At 49.9% G+C, this 21,379-nt stretch overlaps 1 protein-coding gene across 1 annotated transcript; it reads left to right on the top strand.

The window, feature by feature from the left end:
- Positions 1 to 18,523: 18,523 nt before the first annotated feature.
- GPR45 (G protein-coupled receptor 45) lies at positions 18,524 to 19,642 on the top strand. The gene has a single exon (XM_062208803.1). It carries the CDS (start codon positions 18,524 to 18,526, stop codon positions 19,640 to 19,642), a length of 1,119 nt encoding a protein of 372 aa, XP_062064787.1.
- Positions 19,643 to 21,379: the final 1,737 nt, after the last annotated feature.

Genomic DNA, 21,379 nt, shown 5'->3' on the forward strand with positions numbered 1-21,379 from the left:
CACAGGCACACTTTATGCTACCTGGCTATAATTTCCACAACTGCTTCACAGCCATCAGCCCACAGGCCCTCCACAGCCATGTAGGCACATGTCCACTTCTTCATTTTGCAGGTGAGCTCATACAGCCAGCCCCTTCAGCTCTTCAGAAAATTTTATCTATTTTCATTTTATTTCAAAGGCAGAGAAGCAGAGAGGGAGTTGGTTAAATCTTTCATCTGCCAGTTCACTCCCCAAATGCCTGCAATAGCCAGAGCTGGACCAACTCAATGCCAGGAACTCAGAACTCAATCTGGGTTTCCCGTGTGGGTAGCAGAGGCCAAAAACACTTGGGCCATCTCCTGACGCTTTTTCCGAAGCTATTAGCAGAGAGCTGGATTGGAAGTGGAGCTGCCGGGACTCGAACCAGCTTTACTTGCTACACCACAACTCTGGCCCCGCCATCAGACTCTGCAACCTTTGTGCCCCACGCAGTCCATGGAAGCCAGAGCTGGCTGCAGAATGAGTACATTGCTGGCAAAGCGAGAGCTCTTTCGATGACGTCTTGAGATAGTTTTATAGATATAATTCCGAATCTTCCACAGACCTTTCAAATAGGCGTTCTTACAATGTAAAGAAAATTGCAATAAACTTCCTTTGACCATCTGCCCCTAGCCAGCCTGCTGCATTTCTCCCGCCCTCACACATCAGCTTTCAAACATTCTTTAAAAACAAATTATTTATCTGTTTGTTTGAAAAGCAGAGTTACAGAAAGAGATGGACAGAGACCTTCCATCTGCTGGTTCACTCCTCAAATGGCTGCAAAAGCTAGGGCTGTGCCAAGCTGAAACCAGGAGCCTGGAATTCCATTGAAATCTCCCCCTATGGGGGGCAGGAACCTCCCCTATGGGTGGCAGGGACCCAAGCACTTGGGCCATCCTCTGCTGCTTTCCCAGGGGCATTAGCAGGGGCCTGGATTGGAAGTGGAGCAGCCAGGACTGGAAACAGCTCCCATAGGTGACACCATCCTAGGCAGCAGCTTAATCTGCTGTGCCACAGCGCTGGCCCCTTTCATTCTTTTCTCTTTGACTTCTCCTCTCCCACTGCTAGCGGTTTCGCTTGCGTTTTGCTTGCATCCCTCTGTTCCCAAATGTAGGTTTTATTACTAATCATGTGTGGTGAAGCAAAGAGATTATGGCTGTCATTTAAAAATTGTTACAGCTTTGGGGACCGGCGCTGTGGTGTGGTGGTTAAAGCCACCACCTGCAGTGTTGGCATTCCGTATGGGCGCCGGTTCTAGTCCCAGCTGCTCCTCTTCCAATCCAGCTCTCTGCTATGGCCTAGGGAAGCAGTAGAAAATGACCCAAGTCCTTGGACCCTGCACAAGCATGGGAGACCTGGAAGAAGCTCCTGGCTCCTGGCTCCTGGCTTTGGATCAGCGCAGCTCCGACCATTGCAGCCATTTGAGGAGTGAACCAGTGGATAAAAGACCTCTCTCTCTCTCTCTCTCTCTCTCTCTCTGCCTCTCTCTCTGCCTCTCTCTCTCTCCTTCTCTCTCTGTGTAACTCTGACTTTCAAATAAATAAATAAATATTTTTTAAAAATTCGTTACAGATCTGAGAGGAAGGGGCAACCTGAGCCACTTGGGGACACTGCAGGGTCAGCGGGCAGGTGGAGCGAGGGAAGGCAGAACATGGGCAAGAGCCTTTACTGCGATTCCTGGGGTGGGGGAGGGCTCTGGGACCGAGGGGTTATGCTGGCTTCTCCGGCACTTCCCCTGGAGTGGTAAGGGCAGGTGCACAGAGAAGGTGACTGGTTGTGGGCGCTGGGTTGATGGTTTGCTTGTGAAAGGTACACTCAGGTCATGGCTAATCAGAACCATTGTGTGCTTCCAAGTCTTTCCTTGCTGGCTTCCCCCAACACAGGGCTTCTCATCCCCACCTGCCCATAGGAATTGCCTGCTCCAGACCCCAGGGCTCCCCACCCACCAAACACGACCCTAGAGGAGGGCCCAGGTGCCAGGCTGAGGGCCCATGGCAAACTCCATCCCCTTCATTACTGTAGCCTCTCCTCCATCCCATACCCACCCTGCCTCTTGTTTGCGCCTCACCCCATCCATCTTGGATGTTCAGTCCAGAGCAGCACAGACTGCAGATTGGCTAAGTGAAGGGGACTTTAGAGATGCAGGCCGGATCTCACTGACCTCAGTGCACTGCAGGATCACGTGGGCACAGGTATTTGGCCTAGAGGTTAAGGCTCCCAGGGTCGCTGTGGCTCAGCGGGTTGAGCTGCCCTTGTGACACCAGCATCCCATGTGAGTGCCTGTTTGAGTCCCAGCTACTCTGCCTCTGATCCAGCTCCCACTAATGTGCCTGGGAAAGCAGTGGAAAGATGGCCCGAGTCCTTGCTCTTGGCTTCGGCCTGGCCAGGCCCTACCCATTGCAGCCATTTGGGGAGTGGAACAGAGGATGGAAGATCTCTCTCTCTCTCTCTCTCTCTGGCTTTCAAATAAATCTTTCTAAAGAGTACCTGCTATCATTCAGAGCTCTGGCCCCCAGGATGCAGTGAAGGCTGAAGTAATTGAGTTCCTGGCTTCGGATTTGGCACTGGACCAATCCAGCCTAAGAACTAAAAGAAAGCATCGTGGTGGTGGTGGTGGGGAGGGGGGCGGGGGCTGGAAATGCAGACCCTGGGACCCCACCCCCACCTGCTCATCAGCAGGAATCTGATCTTCAAAAAAGTACTCAGTTGGCACCGGCACTGGGGCCCGGTGTGTTGGCAGTGTCTGTATCCTATACCAGAGCGCTGGTTCAAGTCCTGGCTTTGCAGCTTCAATCCAACTTCCTACTACATAGTGCCTGGTAAGGCAGAGGGATACAGGGATACAGCCCCCGTTCTCTGGCCCCTGCCACTATGGGGGAAACTTGGAGGGAGTTTTTGGTTCCTGGCTTGGCCTTGGCTCTGACCTGGCTATCGTGGGTCTCTGGGGAAGTGAACCAGCAGATAGAAGATTCTCTCTCTCCCTTTCGAATAAATGAATCTTTAATAATAAATAAAAGGGAAAATATCCAGTCCAATTTATTCTATGCCAGCCCTCTCACTCATATGCTTCCTGCTTTTTCTCTACTGAATCAAGTAACTACAAGAGATCAAACATTTTTCTAAACTCATAAAATGGAATATTCATACTTATCAGTAACTGCAGAGGACACAGAAGCTCAAGCCCCTCACAGGGCCACCACACACTTCAAGATGTATCTTTAAGACTGATCTAGTTCTAATAGTTTACTTGCTTTTCTTCTTCTTTAAATGTAAATGCTTTTTCCATATTTCTTCCAATCACAGTCACATCAATCAGCATTAACATAGACTTCAAAAGTCTGGCATCTGGATCCACTTCAAATCACAGCTTGGCCCCCTTAAAGTCCAAATTTTACTGTAATAAGTTCAATGGGAAAAGTTATAGGAGAAAACTACTATTGTTTTCTATTAATTTTTTCTAACTTTTTTTATGTTTTGGAAGACATGTACTGTCACTAACTCTTTGGATTAGTGGGGACCAGAGAAAGGGGGACTGGGAGAGAGAGGAAGGGAGAGAGACAAAGGGTGAAGGGAAGGAAAGGGTAACCGAACTTTTTTTTTAAGATTTTATGCACTTATTTATTTAATCGAAATTTAGAGTTGCAGAGAGGGAGAGGGGAGAGATGGAGGGAAAGGGCTTTCCATCCACTGTTTTGCTCCCCAAATAGCCACAATGGGCAGGGTTAGGCCAGGCTGAAGCCAAGAGCCAGCGGCTTTTTTCCAGGTCTACCAAGCAAGTGCAGGGTGTGAAGCACTTGGGCCATCTTCTACTGCTTTCCCAGGCCATAGTAGAGAGCTGGATGGGAAGAAAAGCAGCTGGTACTCGAACCTTTGCCCATATGGGCGCTGGCACTGCAGATAGTGGCCCAACCTCTGTGCCACAGCTCCAGCCCCAACAGAACTTTTTTTAAGAAAGAAAAATGAAGACATCATTTTGCCCTGAATTAGTAGTAACCCCCTCTAAATAGTACTAATATAAATCAGGGAGTTTTTAAGTGCATTCTTTCGTTTTATTATGAATTATGAAAATTAGGAGGTTTTAAAAAAATTCATTCAAGCTTTTTTCAATTACTAGATCTCAAAGACACTTTTCTATGTGATTTAGTTCAAGGATATTTCCCCAAAGGGATGCAAACAATGTATAATCACAGTTCTGGAAGGCTTTTGTCTGGGTTACTTTGCACAGCTGCCTGACTGTTGGCAGAGTGTGTGGAATTTTGGGGTACAGCAAAGATGCCACCAGGACTCCCGCTGGTCTCTCCCTGCTACCCATCGGGAAGGAATGTCCAGAGGATGCACTCCGGAAATGAGCAGGCCAATTGTTCTCACAATGTTGAAAAGCTGCAGTGCTGACCCCAAGGATGGGGCCCCTCACACTCAAACCAGCTCAGAACCGCAGCTTTCTCTCTCTCTCTTTTGTTTTTTTTGACAGGCAGAGTGGACAGTGAGAGAGAGAGATAGAGAGAAAGGTCTTCCTTTGCCGTTGGTTCACCCTCCAATGGCCACCGCAGCCAGCGCACCGCGCTGATCCGAAGGCAGGAGCTAGGTGCTTCTCCTGGTCTCCCATGGGGTGCAGGGCCCAAGCACTTGGACCATCCTCCACTGCACTCCCGGGCCACAGCAGAGAGCTGGCCTGGAAGAGGGGCAACCGGGACAGAATCCGGCGCCCTGACCGGGACTAGAACCCAGTGTGCCGGCGCCGTAAGGCAGAGGATTAGCCTAGTGAGCCACGGCGCTGGCCGCAGCTTTCTCTCTGTCTCTCTCTCTCACTGTCCACTCTGCCTGTCAAAAAAAAAAATAAAAAAAAAAAGGAAAGGAGAGTGGCCCAGTGTTGTGGCATAGCGAGTAAAGCTGCTGGCTGCAGTGCCAGCATCCCATATGGGCACCGGTTCTAGTCCTGGCGGCTCCTCTTCCCATCCAACTCTCTGCTATGGCCTGGGAAAAGAGTAGAAGATGGCCAAAGTCCTTGGGGCCCTGCACCTGCATGGGAGACCTGGAGGAAGATCCTGGCTCCTGGCTCCTGGTTTCAGATCAGCGCAGCTCTGACTGTTGCAGCCAACTGGGGAGTGAACCAGCGATGGAAGACCTCTCTCTCTCTCTCTCTCTCTCTCTCTCTCTCTGCCTCTCCTTCTCTTAGTAACTCTAACTTTCAAATAAATAAATAAATCTTTAAAAAAAAGAAGGAAAGGCGAGGACTGGCAGAGACATGGATTGCCTGGTGAAGATACGGGTGGAGATGGCGGTGACACAGCTCCAAGCCAAGGAGTGGTCAACAACATGACCAGGAGCCACCTGAAGCTGAGGGGGACAGAGAAGACTCTTCCTTCAAGCTTTCAAAGAGCGTGTGGAACCTGCCCACCCCTTGATTCTAGACTGCCAACAGCCAGAACTGCAAGAGAACACATGTTTGTTGATTTAAGCCCCTACACTTGTAGTAACTTGTTACATAGCCCTAGAAGTCAGTAGATTCCCAAAAAAGCCAACAGCCTACATCCGCTGGGCTGCAGGTCAGATCATCAGATGCTGTAAGATGCACTGATCCCTTAGTGGCCTAACAGCTGAACACCACCAAGATCTTACAGAGAAGGAGGAGCAGGACAATGAGGCTGAAGGAAAAAATGCCATAATAATAATATGGCATAACAATGCCATAATAATATAATGCCACAATAATAGCAGTCAGTCTTCTCAGCACTGCACAGAGTGCATTGTTGGTTTGGTCCTAAAAACTACCCTAGGAATGTGCATGGTTGTCTATATTTTATACATCAGGAAATGAGGTTCAGAAGATAAGGGCTATTCTCTGGTCACACAGAAAGAATCAAATCCCACCCTGAGCCCACTCCCCAGCGCTAACCATTCTGCAGCACGTCCTTTCAGAGAGCAGGTCTTCCTGGATTGGGCTTTCCAAAGCAGCCTCCCAGTGCTAACCTCTTAGCAGTAAACGTGGTCACAGGTGTTGACTCTGAGTGACTCTTTTGTAAAGGTTTATTTTATTTATTTAGAAGGCAGAGTGATAGAGCAAGAGAGAGACATCTTCCATCCACTGGTTCACTCCCCAATGGATGCAACCAGGCTAGACCAGGCTGAAGCTAAGAGCCAGGAGCTCCAACTGGGTCTCCCACATGGGTGGCAGGGGTCCAGGTACGTGGGCCATCGTCTGCTGCTTTCCCAGGCACATTAGCAGGAAGCTGGATCAGAAGCAGAGCAGCTGGGACTTGAACCAGCATCTCAAGCAGTGGTTTAACCCACTGCACCACAACACTGGCCCCTTACTGCGTTTAGATGATCCGTTAATGAGCTAGGTCACTGTGCATCCCACCTCTAGCTGGGCTGATCTGGACAGCCAGGAAAGATGGAAGAACTCCATTCCAATGCTCTTTTTCTCTTCATTTGCAACTCCCCAAAAGTCACCTCCTCCCTGAGCTTAACACGAGCACTTCTTGTTTAAAACAACAGCTGTTTAAAAAGTAAGGGTCTTAGCCGGCGCCGCGGCTCAATAGGCTAATCCTCCGCCTTGCGGCGCCGGCACACCAGGTTCCAGTCCTGGTCAGGGCACCGATCCTGTCCCGGTTGCCCCTCTTCCAGGCCAGCTCTCTGCTGTGGCCAGGGAGTGCAGTGGAGGATGGCCCAAGTCCTTGGGCTCTGCACCCCATGGGAGACCAGGAGAAGCACCTGGCTCCTGCCATCGGATCAGCGCGGTGCACCGGCCGCAGCGCGCCTACCGTGGCGGCCATTGGAGGGTGAACCAACAGCAAAGGAAGACCTTTCTCTCTGTCTCTCTCTCTCACTGTCCACTCTGCCTGTCAAAAAAAAAAAAAAAAAGTAAGGGTCTTGGGGCTGGCACTGTGGTGCAGTAGGTTAATCTTCCACTTATGGTGCCAGCATCCCATATTCTAGTCCCAGCTGCTCCTCTTCAAATCCAACTCTCTGCTGTGGCCTGGGATAGCAGTGGAGGATGATGCAAGGGCTTGGGCCCCTGCACCTGCATGGGAGACCAGGAAGAAACACCTGGCTCCTGGCTTCAGATTGGCAGAGCTCTGGCCATTGCGGCCATTTGGGGCGTGAACCAGAGGATGGAAGACCTCTCTGTGTCTCTCCCTCTCACTGTAACTCTACCTCTCAAATAAATAAATAAAATCTTAAAAATAAATAAATAGAATTAAATTAAAAGTAAGGGTCTTGTCAACTGGTGTTTGACAAAAGAGCAAAACAACACAATGGAACCAAGGTGAAGAGAGTCTTTCCAACTAATGGTGCTGGGACGACTAGACACCATGTGCAAACAGACAAATCTAAACACAAACTTTAGACCGCTCACAAAAATGAACTTGAAATGGATCACAGACCTATGTGTCAAATGCATAGGAGAGAATCTGAAGACCTTGAATTTGGTAATGCATCTAGTTCCAAGTGGCGAAACCACAGAAGTTGTGCTTTGGACTGTGGTCGGTGGTGCGTGCCAGGGGAGTTGGAGCATTGCATTAAGGTGGGTGTGGTGGTGGTTAGTGCAGCATAGCCAGGGCTGCCACACAGGCTCTTCCTTGGCAGTGCTACCTCCTTGCCTGCATCAAAAGAAGCCATCCTGAAAAGGCTACATACTGTGCGCCTCCAACTAGAAGACTGTCTGGAAAAGGCAAATCTGTGGACAAAGTAAAAAAGAGAGCAGTGGGTGCCAGGGGTTGACAGAGAGAGAGAAACGAAAAGGCAGAGCACAGAGGAATTGTAGGGTAGGGCAGTGAGAGTATTCTGAATACACTGCCATGCATGTGTCAAAACCCATAGAATGCACACACCAAGGGTGACTGCCCTGCCTCAGAGCAGATTCTTGGGTCGTAATAAGGTACGACTCTAGTGTAGAGGTTGATAGTGAGGGTGGCTATGACGGGTCGGGAGGGGATAGATGGCAACTGTCTATACTTTCCTCTCGATTTTGCTGTGAACCTAGAAATGCTCTTACAGCATGCAGCCTCTGGGGTTGGGGGAAGGAGTGATGGAACACAGCAGGCAGATCTCTGTGCAGGCGGGCTTATGTGATGTAGTCAGGCAGCCATAGACGTGGCGCTCTTTGCTAGCTTCTCATTTGCTTGGGTCGGGCTCAGTGTTTTATTACAGATGATACATACTATCCTGGTCTGCCTTAAGGCTCTAGAATCTGCTCAATAAACCCATGACAGCTTTTAAAAAAAACACAGAATATTTATTTATTTATCTGAAATGCAGGGAGAGAGAGAGAGAGAATCATCTACTGCTTCATTCTCCAAATGGCCATAACACTGGCCAGGCCAAAGCCAGGAATCAGGAAGTCCATTCTGGTCTCCCACATGGGTAGCTGGGGCCCAAGTACGTGGGCCCTCATCTGCTGCTTTCCTAGGCACATTTGCAGGACGCTGGATCAGAAGCAGAGCAGCCGCATCTTAAACCAATGCTCTGATACGGGATGCCTTTGGGGATCACCCAGACCGTTATCCAAACCATACCAGGTAGCTACCCCAACTCCTTGCTGCAAAAGAGGAAACTGAGGCTAAACAGCCAAGGAGCAGAGCCAAGACCACAGTCTAGGCCTCCGGAGTTGAGGGCCTGCCACCTCCTTATTTCCCATGTCCCTTCTGCCTCCTATTTTCTCGGTACATCATGACTTTGCAGCAGCTTCTGTTTACTTTGGTGGCTTTGTGCAGGCAAGTGAGTTAGGTTTGCCTTGTCTCCACTGACACACACGAATTCAGGATCATGAATGCCACCCAGGCCAGGGCATACAGACTGAGAGCATCCCGTGAGTCTCTTCTCTTCCCTGGGAAGGGGTCCTCTTCAGCATCACTCCCCTCTGTACATCAAGGGCAGTGGCAGGGCAGGGCAGGTGCTAGAGTTCCCAGGCCCTCCATTTGCATTGTTAAGGTCTTGGGTCATATTAGGAGCCCATTTTTTGGAAAGTGACTTGAAGCCACTATTAAAAAGTTCTGTCGGCTGATTACAAAGAGACATGAAGGACCTGTTCGGGGTGATGGAAATGTTCTCAAAGTAGATTGTGGCTACAGTTGCTCAACATTATAAATTGATTGAAAAATCCTTGATTTATAAACTTATGATGGAAAATTGTTATGGTATGTAAATTATGTGTCTGTAAATCTGCTAAAACATTTAACTGTCATCAAAAATAGCTTTAAAATACATTCTTTCTATTTCAAATGAAAAAGCCTATTTTTACCAGACTTATATGAAGGGTTTTTTTGTTTTTTGTTTGTTTGTTTGTTTGTTTTTAGTTTGGCTTTCTTTTTTTCCAGAGTTAGGGTATGAGTGTCAAAAAACATTGCAAAATGTACTGGCATACTTAAAAAAGTCCAAAGGAAAAGGGAATTAAAAGACGAGTTTATACTGGTGCAAAAAAAGTTCTCAGAAGACATATTTCCATGAAATTTTTTGACATTCCTCTTCATAAAAGGAATTTACAATTCCTTTTTTTAAAAAAATGATTTTTATTTACTTATTTGAGAGGTAGAGCTACAGACAGAGAGGCAGAGACGGAGAGAGAGGTCTTCCATCCACATACTCCTTCCCGAAATGGCCAAAACGGCCGGAGCTGCACCAATCCAAAGCCACGAGCTTCTGCCAGGTCTCCCACGAGGATGCAGGGGCGCAAACACTTGGGCCGTCTTGCACTGCTTTCCCAGACCATAGCAGAGAGCTGCATCAGAAGAGGAGCAGCCGGGACATGAACTGGCGCCCATACGGGATGCTTGCGCAGCAAGCGGCTTAGCCATAGCGCTGGCCCTACAGGGCCCTGCAGTTAGTTTTTGAGAAAACCAGGTTAGGGGGCTTGGCTGCCAATGTGATTTTGGAGAAGCAAAAGGTTTTTTTTCCAAGAAGCCCTGAGAAGCTCAAGGCATTGGTATCAGGTTTTCTGCAGCCTTGCTGGGAGCCCCTCAGCCAGGGAGCTTGTGGCATCACCCAACTCTACCTGAAAATAATGCGATATTTGCAGGTCTTTTTTTTTAGGATTTTGAAGAAGTGTTAACGGCCTCTGATTTCATTAAAAATATCACACATTAAAAATATCACTTTGAAGCGAGTACCATCTGCTTTGTGCTTTGAGCAGAATCTTCATGTGTGGTTCAGGGACTTTCAGAGTCCTACCTGACACACACCTGTAACGTAGCTCTGCCAGGGCTGGAGAGTTGGCGTCTGGTGGTGAAATGGACAAACACAAGTCTCCCGGATTCGCTGGGGAGCTGACCACGCACCGGAGGCAAGAGCTTTGGCTTCCACTGCAGCGAGCTGGTGCCACAAGGAGACACAACAACAGGTGTGGTAGGACCGGCCTGTAGGTTATGCCACACTTTTCAAAACTACTTGCATAGCCCATGGCTCTCCTCGGAACTGGAACAAGTACGATCAGAGTCGTAATCTGAATCGGTAGCAGCAAGTTTGTCTGCACAATGAAACCTGTGTGTGAGATGGGTGGTTCAGAGGTGGGGCTTCCCCAGGGCGGAGGAAAGGTGAGAAGGCTGGGAGAGCAGAAGAGAAGCTGTAACTCAACACCCCAATCTGTTGCCTGGAGCATCTCAACCAAATCACGTACCTGGGTTAAGTTTGCACCTCTGCAAGTGGGACTAGAATTGTGGCGTCCCTCTGCCATCTGTGGCCTCTGCCTGAGAGGACTCAACCAACCATGGCTCAACTATGTCCAAGAGGGATGGGTTTTGGGGATGCCTGCATCCCATACCAGAGTGCATGGATTTGAGTCTCGGCTCCACTTCTGCTCCCAGCTTCCTGCTGATGCACATCTGGGGAGGAGCAGGTCCTCGATTCCTGCCACCAATGCAGGAGACCTGGATTGAGTTCCCAGCTTCTGGATTTATCCTGGCCCAGCCCTGGCTGCTGTGGGCATCTGGGGAGTGAACCAGCAGACGGGAGTTCTCTCTCTTTTTCTCTCTCCATCTCTCTGCCTTTCAAATAAATAGACTAAAAATTCTCTTAAAATTTTAAGAAAAATGTGCATCTGTACTGAACACATACACTCTTTTTATCATCATTCACTAAACAATACAGTGCCACTATTTACAGAGTCTTTATGTTGTATTCAAATCATCTAGATATGGTTCACAGTACAGAGGAGGGTTGGGTAGGTTTTCTGGCAATACTAGACCATGTCACTGAAGGGACTCGGGCGTCCTTGGGTTTTGGTGCCTGTCAGGGCAGTGAGGGAGGTCTTGGAAGATCAGGGGGTGACTCAATGCTGTCAGGTTGCTACAAGAAAGAAAAACAGCATACTTTTGGAGCACTTTGTGTACTTTTAAATTGTGTTCAACTACTAAGAATTATGACCACTTTGATCAAAGCAAAGCCTTCATCATCTTTGGACGCTGTATGTATGAAGGCCTAAGATAGCCAAGCTGGCTTTTGGGAGAAATCTCCCCCCTTCACGGCTCTGAATTGGTCACCAGTGTGTCCAGGGCACTGACCCTCTCAGCCCTGGAGGCAGGCCATGGGCTAGTGGGCAGTCACTCTGCTGTGCCAGGCAAATGCAGTAGTCTATGTGTGTCCTGTTTTGAAAAGGAGAAGAAAGCACCTCAAGTTGAACAAACAGGGTGGTGAGCCCGTCCCCACTCCACCCTGTGGCTCCTGTAGCTGTCGTGTTAAATCCTGCATGCTCCAAAGCCAGCAATCTCCAATCTGAGGGGACAAATACGTTCATGCTTGTTTGCTAGGGAAGGAAGCAGATGTGAAAGTTCCTCCATTTGCTGTGGGGAGGGAAAGACAGGCCTGAGGGCAGCCTGTGTCCCAGGGTCTGCCTGGGATGTTCAGTGCTGCCCCCCCACACACACGCACACGCACGCACACGCACGCACACACGCGCACACACATGCTCACATGCATGCTCACATTCATTCTCCTTGCTTGGCTTCCCTTACTCCTTATCTTTCCTGCTGAAACACATGATGATGGCTCTAGCTGCAGAACGCTGATTCATTCCTAATAGAAAAATGTCTGATGGGGAATTGTTAGCTGGATGGCCTCTCTTCTCACAGCCCGAGGGTTAAGACCATGGCCCCTGGAGTCAGACCCTCCCATGGGCATCCCTCCAGTAGCCGTGAGGAATGGTTCCAGGACCACCTGCAGGTACCAATATCTGCAGATGCTCAAGTCGCTTACAGAGCATGATGCAGTCTTTGCGAAGAGCCAACATACATCCTGCTGTGGGCTGGAAATCATCTCTAGATGACTTACAGCACCTAACACGATGGAAATGCTATGTAAGTAGTTGCTTGTACTACTCCATTGCTGAGGGCATAATGACAAACGGAAAGAAAGATCTGTATGTACTAACTTCCCCCAATGTTTTCAACCTGTTATAAGTGTGAGTATCTCAATTTTTATTCCAAGTTCTTGCCTCCATGGAGATAAGAATTCAAAGCAGAGGCAAACATGCAGTGCCCAAGTGGGAGCAGGATTTATTTAAAAGGGAGGGGGTGAAGGGTGAATATGCACTCATGCATGAGTGTGGGCACCCCTTCCCCCAGAGAGATATGCACCAAGAGTGGGCCTGAGTTGCCAACAACGAGCTAGGGGAGGGGTGGCAAAGGCCGCAAGCCAAAAGGGTAAAGGGCTACTCCCAAGTTATCAGTCCCTGTTATGAGGTAGGGGGTGGCACACTAGTTGGGGCTAATTCAGTGTGTGTGAGGCTTTCTGGGGGTTTTCATGGCACCTTCGCACGGAGCCTGACTTCCATGTAGCCATCATGGTAACTCCTCCTTCCTGGTCACAGATGAGATACAGGTGCATGATGGGAAAGTGGGCCTATTAGATTGACAGCTAAGGGAGTGGATTTCCAATGCAGGGCTGTGCAGACATGGTAAGAAAATATTCCAGCTCAACTATTCCTACCTGATCTTCTTACCTCGTTCCCCAATATCCTCAGAGTCAGTTGAGACCTTAGATGGGGAACCCGCAGAGGCAGAAGTCTGTGCTGTCTGTAACTATGTGCCCATCAATTTCCTCACCTGTAAGGAGGCACGGATGTGAGGGTTAAAGGAGAGAAGCTATGGCAAACATTGCCACCCCTGAGAACATCTAGCCTCTGGCTGGCTTGGTAGAACAAGGACTCCTGGGGCCCCAACACCTCCCAGCATTGCTCATTCTGTAGATCTAAGGTGACTCTGACAACTTGCATTGAGCAAACTTCCCAGTGAAGCTGATGAGGCAGGCCCATGGACCAGCTTTCGGAACACCCAACTGGGAGCCAGCGTTGTGGTGTAATGGGTAAAGCCACTACATCATCATGCTGACATCCCTTGTAGACAGCATTTTGAGTCCTGGTGGCTCCACTTTTGATCCATCTCCCTGCTAATGGCCTGGGGAAAGCAGTGGAAGATGGTCAAAGTGTTTGGACCCCTGCCACCTACATGAGAGACCTGAAGGAAGCTCCTGGCTCCCGACTTAAGCCTAGTCTGTCCCTGGTCATTGCGGCCATTTGGGGAATGAGCCAGAGGATGGAAGAAATTTCTATCTGTGTATGTCTCTCTCTCCCTCTGTAACTCTGACTTTCAAAATAAATTTTAAAATCTTCTTTTTTATTTCATAAATGTGAATTTACAAAGTGCAACTTTTGTATTGTTGTGGCTTCTCCCCCCAAGCTCCCTCCCTCTCCCTCTCCCATCCCGCCCTTTATCGAGTTTCATTTTCAATTACCTTCATATACTGAAGATCAACTTAGTATATACTAAGCAAGGATTTCAACAGGCTGCACTCACACAACCGCACAAGGTATAGGGTACTGTTCGACTAGTAGTGTTTTTAAGTTTCATAGTAAAACACATTAAGGACAGAGATCCTACGTGGGGAGCATGTACCCAGTGACTCCCGTTGTTGATTTAACAATTGGCACTCTTATTTATGACGTCAGCAATCACCCTCAGCTATGTAAAACGCTCAACCTGTACCTCATGAGTACACGTGAAACTTTAGCCATCACTGAGAATGGGCAGTCAGAACTTGCTTCATAAGAGGCTTCCCAAATCTGGTCTGTTTGAAAATGCTCCCCAAGGGTCTTGCTCGGATTGAGGAATAAAAAACGCGGGTCCCTTTGAGCTTCCTTTTCTCAGAAGCTGAGCCACATGGCACAGCACCTGTGCCTGAACACGGCTACTTGATGTGTTGCTTTTGGCTGCTCTCACATATCTTTTCACTGCCAATAAAGTTGTTGTGATTGAAAGAGACCATCTGTGTGAGGTTGCAGGTAATGACAGAGTGGAGCTGTTGCCCCAGCAAAGCGCTGCTCCCCACTCTCCCGTTTGCTAGGTTGATTTCACTTGATCCAATTTGTTTTTCTGGAGCAGGGATTTCAAATCCAGTGGAACAAACACCAGTTGGTTCCCTGGAATAACATTTTAGAGGATGGAGAAGGAGTCCATCAGGTTTCCTGGCCTTTGGCTGAGCTAGCAGAAAGTAGATCTTATTGGATGTACAGATATAGGTGAAGGCATTGATGTAAAATTCCAACTCTGATCGTTCAAATGTAGATGTACCTGTGGGACTGTTTTGCAGTGGTATTAAAAATAGTTTCTTTTTTTTAAGAATTATTTTATTTGAAAGACAGAGATACAGAGAGAGGGAGAGCCAGAGAGAGAGGTCTTCCATTCCCCTGGTTCATTCACCAAATGACTGCAAAAGCCAGAGTTGAGCTGAACTGAAGCCAGGAGCCAGGAGCTTCTTCCAGGTCTCCCACGTGGGTGCAGGGACCAAAGGACTTGGGCCACCTTCTACTGCTTTCCCAGGCCGTAGCAGAGAGCTGGATCAGAAGAGGAGTAGCCGGGACACATGTGGCCAAGGTCAAGGTTCAGGGTTCAGGGGCCCAGCTGCCCAGGACAGACAGAGACCCACTCAGGGCTCTTAAGTAAATGCCCTGACCACACTGTATGTGGCAGTGAAGGTTTAGGATGTGGGTGGTGGGATCCCAGGGGGAAGCCCTGCTCTTCCTGGCACTGGGAAGCCCTTGGCTTAAGGATTGACTGCTGTCCTACAAGGTGTCCATGATCACACCACTCAGTGAGAGGACTTGTGGGGAGATGGACCCACGGTGTCTATTTGTCTATTATTTATTCATTTGAAAGGCAGTACAGAGGCAGAGAGAGAGAGACAGAGACAGAGAGACAGGTCTTCCATCTGCCGGTTCACTCCCCAAATGGCTGCAATGGCCGGAGCTGCACCAATCCGAAGCCAGGAGCAAGGAGCTTCCTCTGGGTCTCCTACGTGGGTGCAGAGGCCCAAGGACTTGGGCCATCTTCTACTGCTTTCCCAGGCCATAGCAGAGAGCTGGATCAGAAGTGGAGCATCCAGGACCTGAATTGGCGCCCATATAGGATACCAACACTGCAGGCGGTGGCTTTACCTGCTACGCCACAGTGCCGGGCCCTTGAGTTTTTTTTCGCTTAACACTTTGGATATATCAATCCACTGCCTTGCTGCCTCTGAGAGTTCTGATGAGAAATCTTCTGGTAATTTTATTGAGAATCATGTTTGTGACAGATTGCACCCATTAGGGATGCCGTCACTGCAGGCAGTGGCTTTACCCACTACGCCACAGCGCAGGCTCCTCCATGGATTTTTTGAATACCACAGCAGTAGAGTTATCTGAGATGTTACTATTTGGGATAACTAGGCAAAGTGTTTATGGGATCTCAACATATTCTTTCTTTAAAAAAAAATGTATTTATTTGAAAAGTATCAGAATACTAGAGAGAGAGAGAGAGAGAGAGAGAGAGAGAGACTTCCTGGTTCACTCCCCAAATAGCTGCAACAGCCATGTGTGGGACAGACTGAAGCCAGGAGCCAAGAGCTTCAACCAGCTCCCCCATGTGGGTGGCAGGGACCCAAGCACCTGGATCGTCATTGTCTGCTGCTTTCTCTGCAGCATTAGCAGTGAGCTGGATTGGAAGCAGAGCAGCAGGGACTCAAACCAGTGCTCAGGTAGGGGATGCCCGTGTTGCAAGTAGCAGCTTAACCCGTGGTGCCACAACGTTAGCCCCAATGTGTTATCTCTTATACTCTGTGAATTTGCACTTTTCTCAAAATTAAATTAATATCCTTAAAGGTTTTAAAATTAAAAATCAGACAGAAGTGTATGCTTACCGTTTGCTGTGAGTGTAGATCCTATGTAAAGTTTTCTGATTTCACACACACACACACACACAAATACAGAAGAAAAGGTGGGATGAAACTCAGTAAGGATGTATGCTTATGGCCTTGATGGTGGTCATGGTTTCATGGTGTATTCTTACCCCACACTCATGAAGATGTAAATACACACAGCTTTTTACATGTTAGTCTCAATGAATAAAGTGGGTTTTCTTTCTTTCTTTCTTTTTCTTTTTAAAAAAAAAAAAAAAAAAAAAAAAAGCTGGCCGGCGCCGTGGCTTAACAGGCTAATCCTCTGCCTTGCGGCGCCGGCACACTGGGTTCTAGTCCTGGTTGGGGCGCCGGATTCTGTCCCGGTTGCCCCTCTTCCAGGCCAGCTCTCTGCTATGGCCCAGGAAGGCAGTGGAGGATGGCCCAAGTCCTTGGGCCCTGCACCCGCATTGGAGACCAGGAGAAGCACCTGGCTCCTGGCTTCGGATCAGCATGATGCGCCAGCTGCAGCGGCCATTGGAGGGTGAACCAGCAGCAAAAAGGAAGACCTTCCTCTCTGTCTCTCTCTCTCTCACTATCCACTCTGCCTGTCAAAAAAAAAAAAAAAAGCTAAATCAGGCCGGTGCTGTGGCGCAGCGGGTTAACACCCTGGCCTGAAGCACCAGCATCCCATATGGGCACCGGTTCTAGTCTCGGCTGCTCCACTTCTGATCCAGCTCTTTGCTGTGGCCTGAGAAATCAGTGGAAGATGGCCCAAGTCCTTGGGCCCTGCCAGCAGAAGCTCCTGGCTCCTGGCTTTGCATCGGCGCAGCTCTGACTGTTGCAGCCAATTGGGGAGTGAACCAGCGGATGGAAGACCTCTCTCTCTCCCTCTCTCTATTTCCCTCTCTCCCTCTCTCTTTGTAACTCTGACTTTCAAATAAATAAATAAATCTTTAAAAAAAAAAAAAAGCTAAACAACTATGATAGCAGCAGCATTAACTCTAGACGGATCTGTCGGGCAGTTCCCAGGTGCCAGGCCCTGCTGTAAGCACTGGGGACGCAGCAAAAACTCACACAGACAGAAACTCCTGCCCCTGTGGAGCCAGCATTGTAACACAATGGGCTCATCCCAGGCTTCGTCCATTCGGGCTTCCCGAAATGCAAGTGATGACATAAATGTTTATGACGTGCAGCTGGTGACTTAAGTGTTTGTATCCTCAGTTCCCCAAAGTAGAGCTGCTCAGGTTTTCCTGGGCTGCTGGACAAGACCCAGAAAAGATGTGTGACTAGGGCAACTTTGTCCCAAAGGGTGAATGAGTGAGTCATTCTCCATTCTAGGGTTTAGCAAAATGATTGCCCCTCAGTACTACTCCCTGGGAGTTGGTTCTGGGAATTTCCATAGATACCAAAATCTGCCTTAGGGCCAGTGCTGTGGTGCAGTGGGTTAATGCCCTGGCCTGAAGCGCCGGCATCCCATATGGGCGCCGGTTCAAGACCTGGCTGCTCCACTTCTGATCCAGCTCTCTGCTATGGCCTGGGATAGCAGAGGAAGATGGCTCAAGTCCTTGGGCCCCTGCACCTATGTGGGAGACCTGGAAAAAGTTCCTGGCTCCTGGCTTAGGATTGGCACAGCTCCGGCCGTTGCAGCCATCTGGAGAGTGAATCAGTGGATGGAATCTCTCTCTCTCTCTCTCTCTCTCTCTCTCTCTCTCTCTCTCTGCCTCTCCTCTATGTAACTTTTATTTTCAAATAAATAAATAAATCTTTTTTTAAAAATCTGCACATGTTCCAGTCCCTTATGAAAGTTGGGATAGTGTTTGTTTAGAGCCTACACATATTCTTCCATATTTTTATTCCATCTCTAGGATGCTTATAATACCTACTGCAACGCAGAAGCCACGTAAACAGTTGTTGTACTGTTTTGTTTAGGGAATGACAAGAAGAAAATCTGTGAATTTTTTTCCCTGAACAGATGGTTGAATCCAAAGACGTGGAGCCCACAGAGAGAGGGACCAGCCTGTACCTGTAAAATGTAAATATATGCTCTAGGTGACACACTTGGACAAAAAAAATCTAACACACTTCTCTTTGCACACTTGCTTGCTCTAGGCTGAGTGTCCACCTAAGAAGCTGTGAGCACGACTGGTTGCCACAGAGGTGATGCAGATGTGATTGGTGAACCACAAGTCCCAGCTGGTGCTCCCAAAGAAAGACGCGTCTCCAGATCATTCCAGCGCCCTGGAAACTCACAGACGTGGAGCAGGAAGATGCAGCCGGCAGACAGAAGACGGGAGCTGCCCAAGCGCTGAGGGGGACGGAGCCTTTGCAGCCAGCTCCGCCGGCCTCCGAGCGTCTGTCGGCCATGGCCTGTAACAGCACCTCCCTCCAGACTTACGAACACCGGCTGCTCAATGGCAGCAACGGGTCGGACTCCGGGGCCACGCTCCTGCCCGCCCCGCTCAGGATATCCCTGGCAATAGCAATGCTGCTGATGATCGCGGTCGGTTTCCTAGGCAACACCGTGGTCTGTATCATCGTGTACCAGAGGCCGGCCATGCGCTCCGCCATCAACCTGCTGCTGGCCACGCTGGCCTTCTCCGACATCATGCTGTCCTTGTGTTGCATGCCCTTCACCGCCGTCACCCTCATCACCGTGCGCTGGCACTTTGGGGACCACTTTTGCCGGCTGTCGGCCACGCTCTACTGGTTTTTCGTCCTGGAGGGCGTGGCCATCCTGCTCATCATCAGCGTGGACCGCTTTCTCATTATCGTGCAGCGCCAGGACAAGCTGAATCCCCGGCGGGCCAAGGTCATCATCGCCGTCTCCTGGGTGCTGTCTTTCTGTCTCTCGGCCCCCTCGCTCACGGGCCGGACGTTTGTGGAGGTGCCCGCACGGGCCCCGCAGTGTGTGCTAGGCTACACCGAGCTGCCTGCAGACCGCGCCTACGTGGTGCTGTTGGTGGTGGCCGTGTTCTTCGTGCCCTTCGGGGTCATGCTGTGCTCCTACCTGTGTATCCTCAACACGGTCCGGAAGAACGCCGTGCGCGTGCACAACCAGTCGGACAGCCTGGACCTCAGGCACCTCACCAAGGCCGGCCTGAGACGGCTGCAGCGGCAGCAGCAGGTCAGCCTGGACTTGAGCTTCAAAACCAAGGCCTTCACCACCATCCTCATCCTCTTCGTGGGCTTCTCGCTCTGCTGGCTGCCCCATTCCGTCTACAGCCTCCTGTCTGTGTTCAGCCGGAGGTTTTACTACAGCGCCTCCTTTTACAGCACCAGTACCTGCATCCTGTGGCTCAGTTACCTCAAGTCTGTCTTCAACCCCATTGTCTACTGCTGGAGGATAAAAAAATTCCGTGAGGCCTGCATAGAGTTGCTACCCCAGACCTTCCAGATCCTTCCCAAAGTGCCTGAGCGGCTTCGAAGGAGAATCCAGCCAAGCACAGTCTATGTGTGCAACGAAAACCAGTCTGCTGTTTAGGGCAGGGCAGAAGGGGCAGTGCAGGGCCAGTCTGCCCAGGGTCCAGCACCAGGTTTTCCAGTCCTTTCTGGCACTTTCGTCATTTGTCTGCATCACGTGGTGACTACTATCTAAGCACAAGAGGACTCATCGGACAACAGATGAACTTCGGCTCCCAAATCACAAATTTCAGCAAGGTGAATTGGGAACCCCGTGGGCTTTGACAGGCATGCAAGGTGGTTGAGGCCAAACGGGTGTGGGGTAGGGGAGAGCAGAAGTGGGGCAGAGAGTTAGGGAAGTGGGGAGGCAGCAAGGAAAAGTGGTTGAAGATGGGGAAGGCAGAGGTGAAAAAGCCCGAGTCTGCCAGTCTGAGCCTCCCTTGACATCTGCTAGAGAGAAACCCCTGGTGCCATATTCTGATGGGAGAAGCCCAAGCAGGTGCCATCTCGCTGGTTAACATCACTCCTTTGATGCTTGCATTCTTCAGAGTTCTTCAGGCTTGTGGTGTATGGGGAATCAGGCAAGCTTCCTGTATACTGGTTAGTTGTGCATTTCCGACCATGCCAAATCATCCTTTCTAGAAAGAAACCAAACTCCCACTGGGAAGCAGAGCGGGCCCCTGGGTTTTGGAGTTCTCCTAGTGTGGTGTGTGGGAGGGCTCAGGGGCCTGAAGCGCACAGGAGATTCAGCAGCAGCTCAGCTTGAGTTGAGAAGCCCACCCGTGTCGCATGTGTGTCTTCAGTCCTGCCCCATGCCTGGCCCAAGCCACCTGCTCTTCTGCCATTTCCCTCCACCCATTACCACACCTCCCTCTGTTCACGTCTCCTGCATTTGCGGCGGGGTGCAGAAGCACCTGCAAGAACCCAACCACTTGCAGTGACTTGCTTTGGTGTCAGGAGCCATCGTCGCTGGCTTTGTTTACACGTTTCCCCTGCACATCCCGGGCGGGGCTCCAGAGCCCGCGTGAGTCACCAGATCCGCTCTACGTGGAGTGCTGCTGCAGGGGGCCCCATCGACCACTGTGCTCCTCCTACCTCACTCAGATCCGCTGCTGCCGACTGTGCACCTGCCCTGGACCGTGCTGGGGAGTGAAGCTGCCTAGAGAAGACCTCCCTGCTTGGGCTGGACCTTGGCCTCCATGCCCACGTCCACGCGACGTCACCCTGGGTCCTTTGAGCTCTCTCTGCAGTCTCTGATCTGGGGAGAGTGGGACATTTCAGGAGAGGGTTGGGAAGTCTGACTCCAGGTCTGACTGTGACACCACTAGCGGTGCGACCGACTCGTTGCACCTCACCTCTCTGGCTGTTTCCTCATCGGCCAAGCCTAAAAAAGCAGGTCTGGATCTCCAATGTCCTCACCATCCCTCGAGCACTCTGATTCTAAAACGGGTGTTTTCTACCCACAGTCACCAGATTCCCCTGCACCCACCTGTTGTCCCACATAACGAGCATCTATCAAGTGCCTACGAGGTGTAAGGCACTGTTAGGGAGACAGTGATGAGTGATGGGTCCTGCCCAACAGCTGCCCAGTCTATCTCAGGATCATGGCAACTCAGCCCCAGGGCACAGAAGCTCCAGGTTTGCTTCCGGTCCAACTTAGTTTCATGGTGTATTAAGAGGCCAGCTCCCCTCCTTACCTTTGACAGTGAGGCAGAGGGCAGGGAAGGAAAGGAAGTGAGAGGAAGAGCCTAATTCACATTAACCTAAGCCTGGAGGAGGGCTTGGCAAGAAAATCATTGACACTTGTTCTCACCAATGT

Source organism: Lepus europaeus, chromosome 13, assembly GCF_033115175.1.
Source record: "Lepus europaeus isolate LE1 chromosome 13, mLepTim1.pri, whole genome shotgun sequence".
Classification (NCBI taxonomy): Eukaryota; Metazoa; Chordata; class Mammalia; order Lagomorpha; family Leporidae; genus Lepus; species Lepus europaeus.

What these genes read in the sequence shown, in the direction of transcription:
- GPR45 (XM_062208803.1), top strand. Translation starts at nt 18,524, where the DNA reads ATGGCCTGTAACAGCACCTCCCTCCAGACTTACGAACACCGGCTGCTC.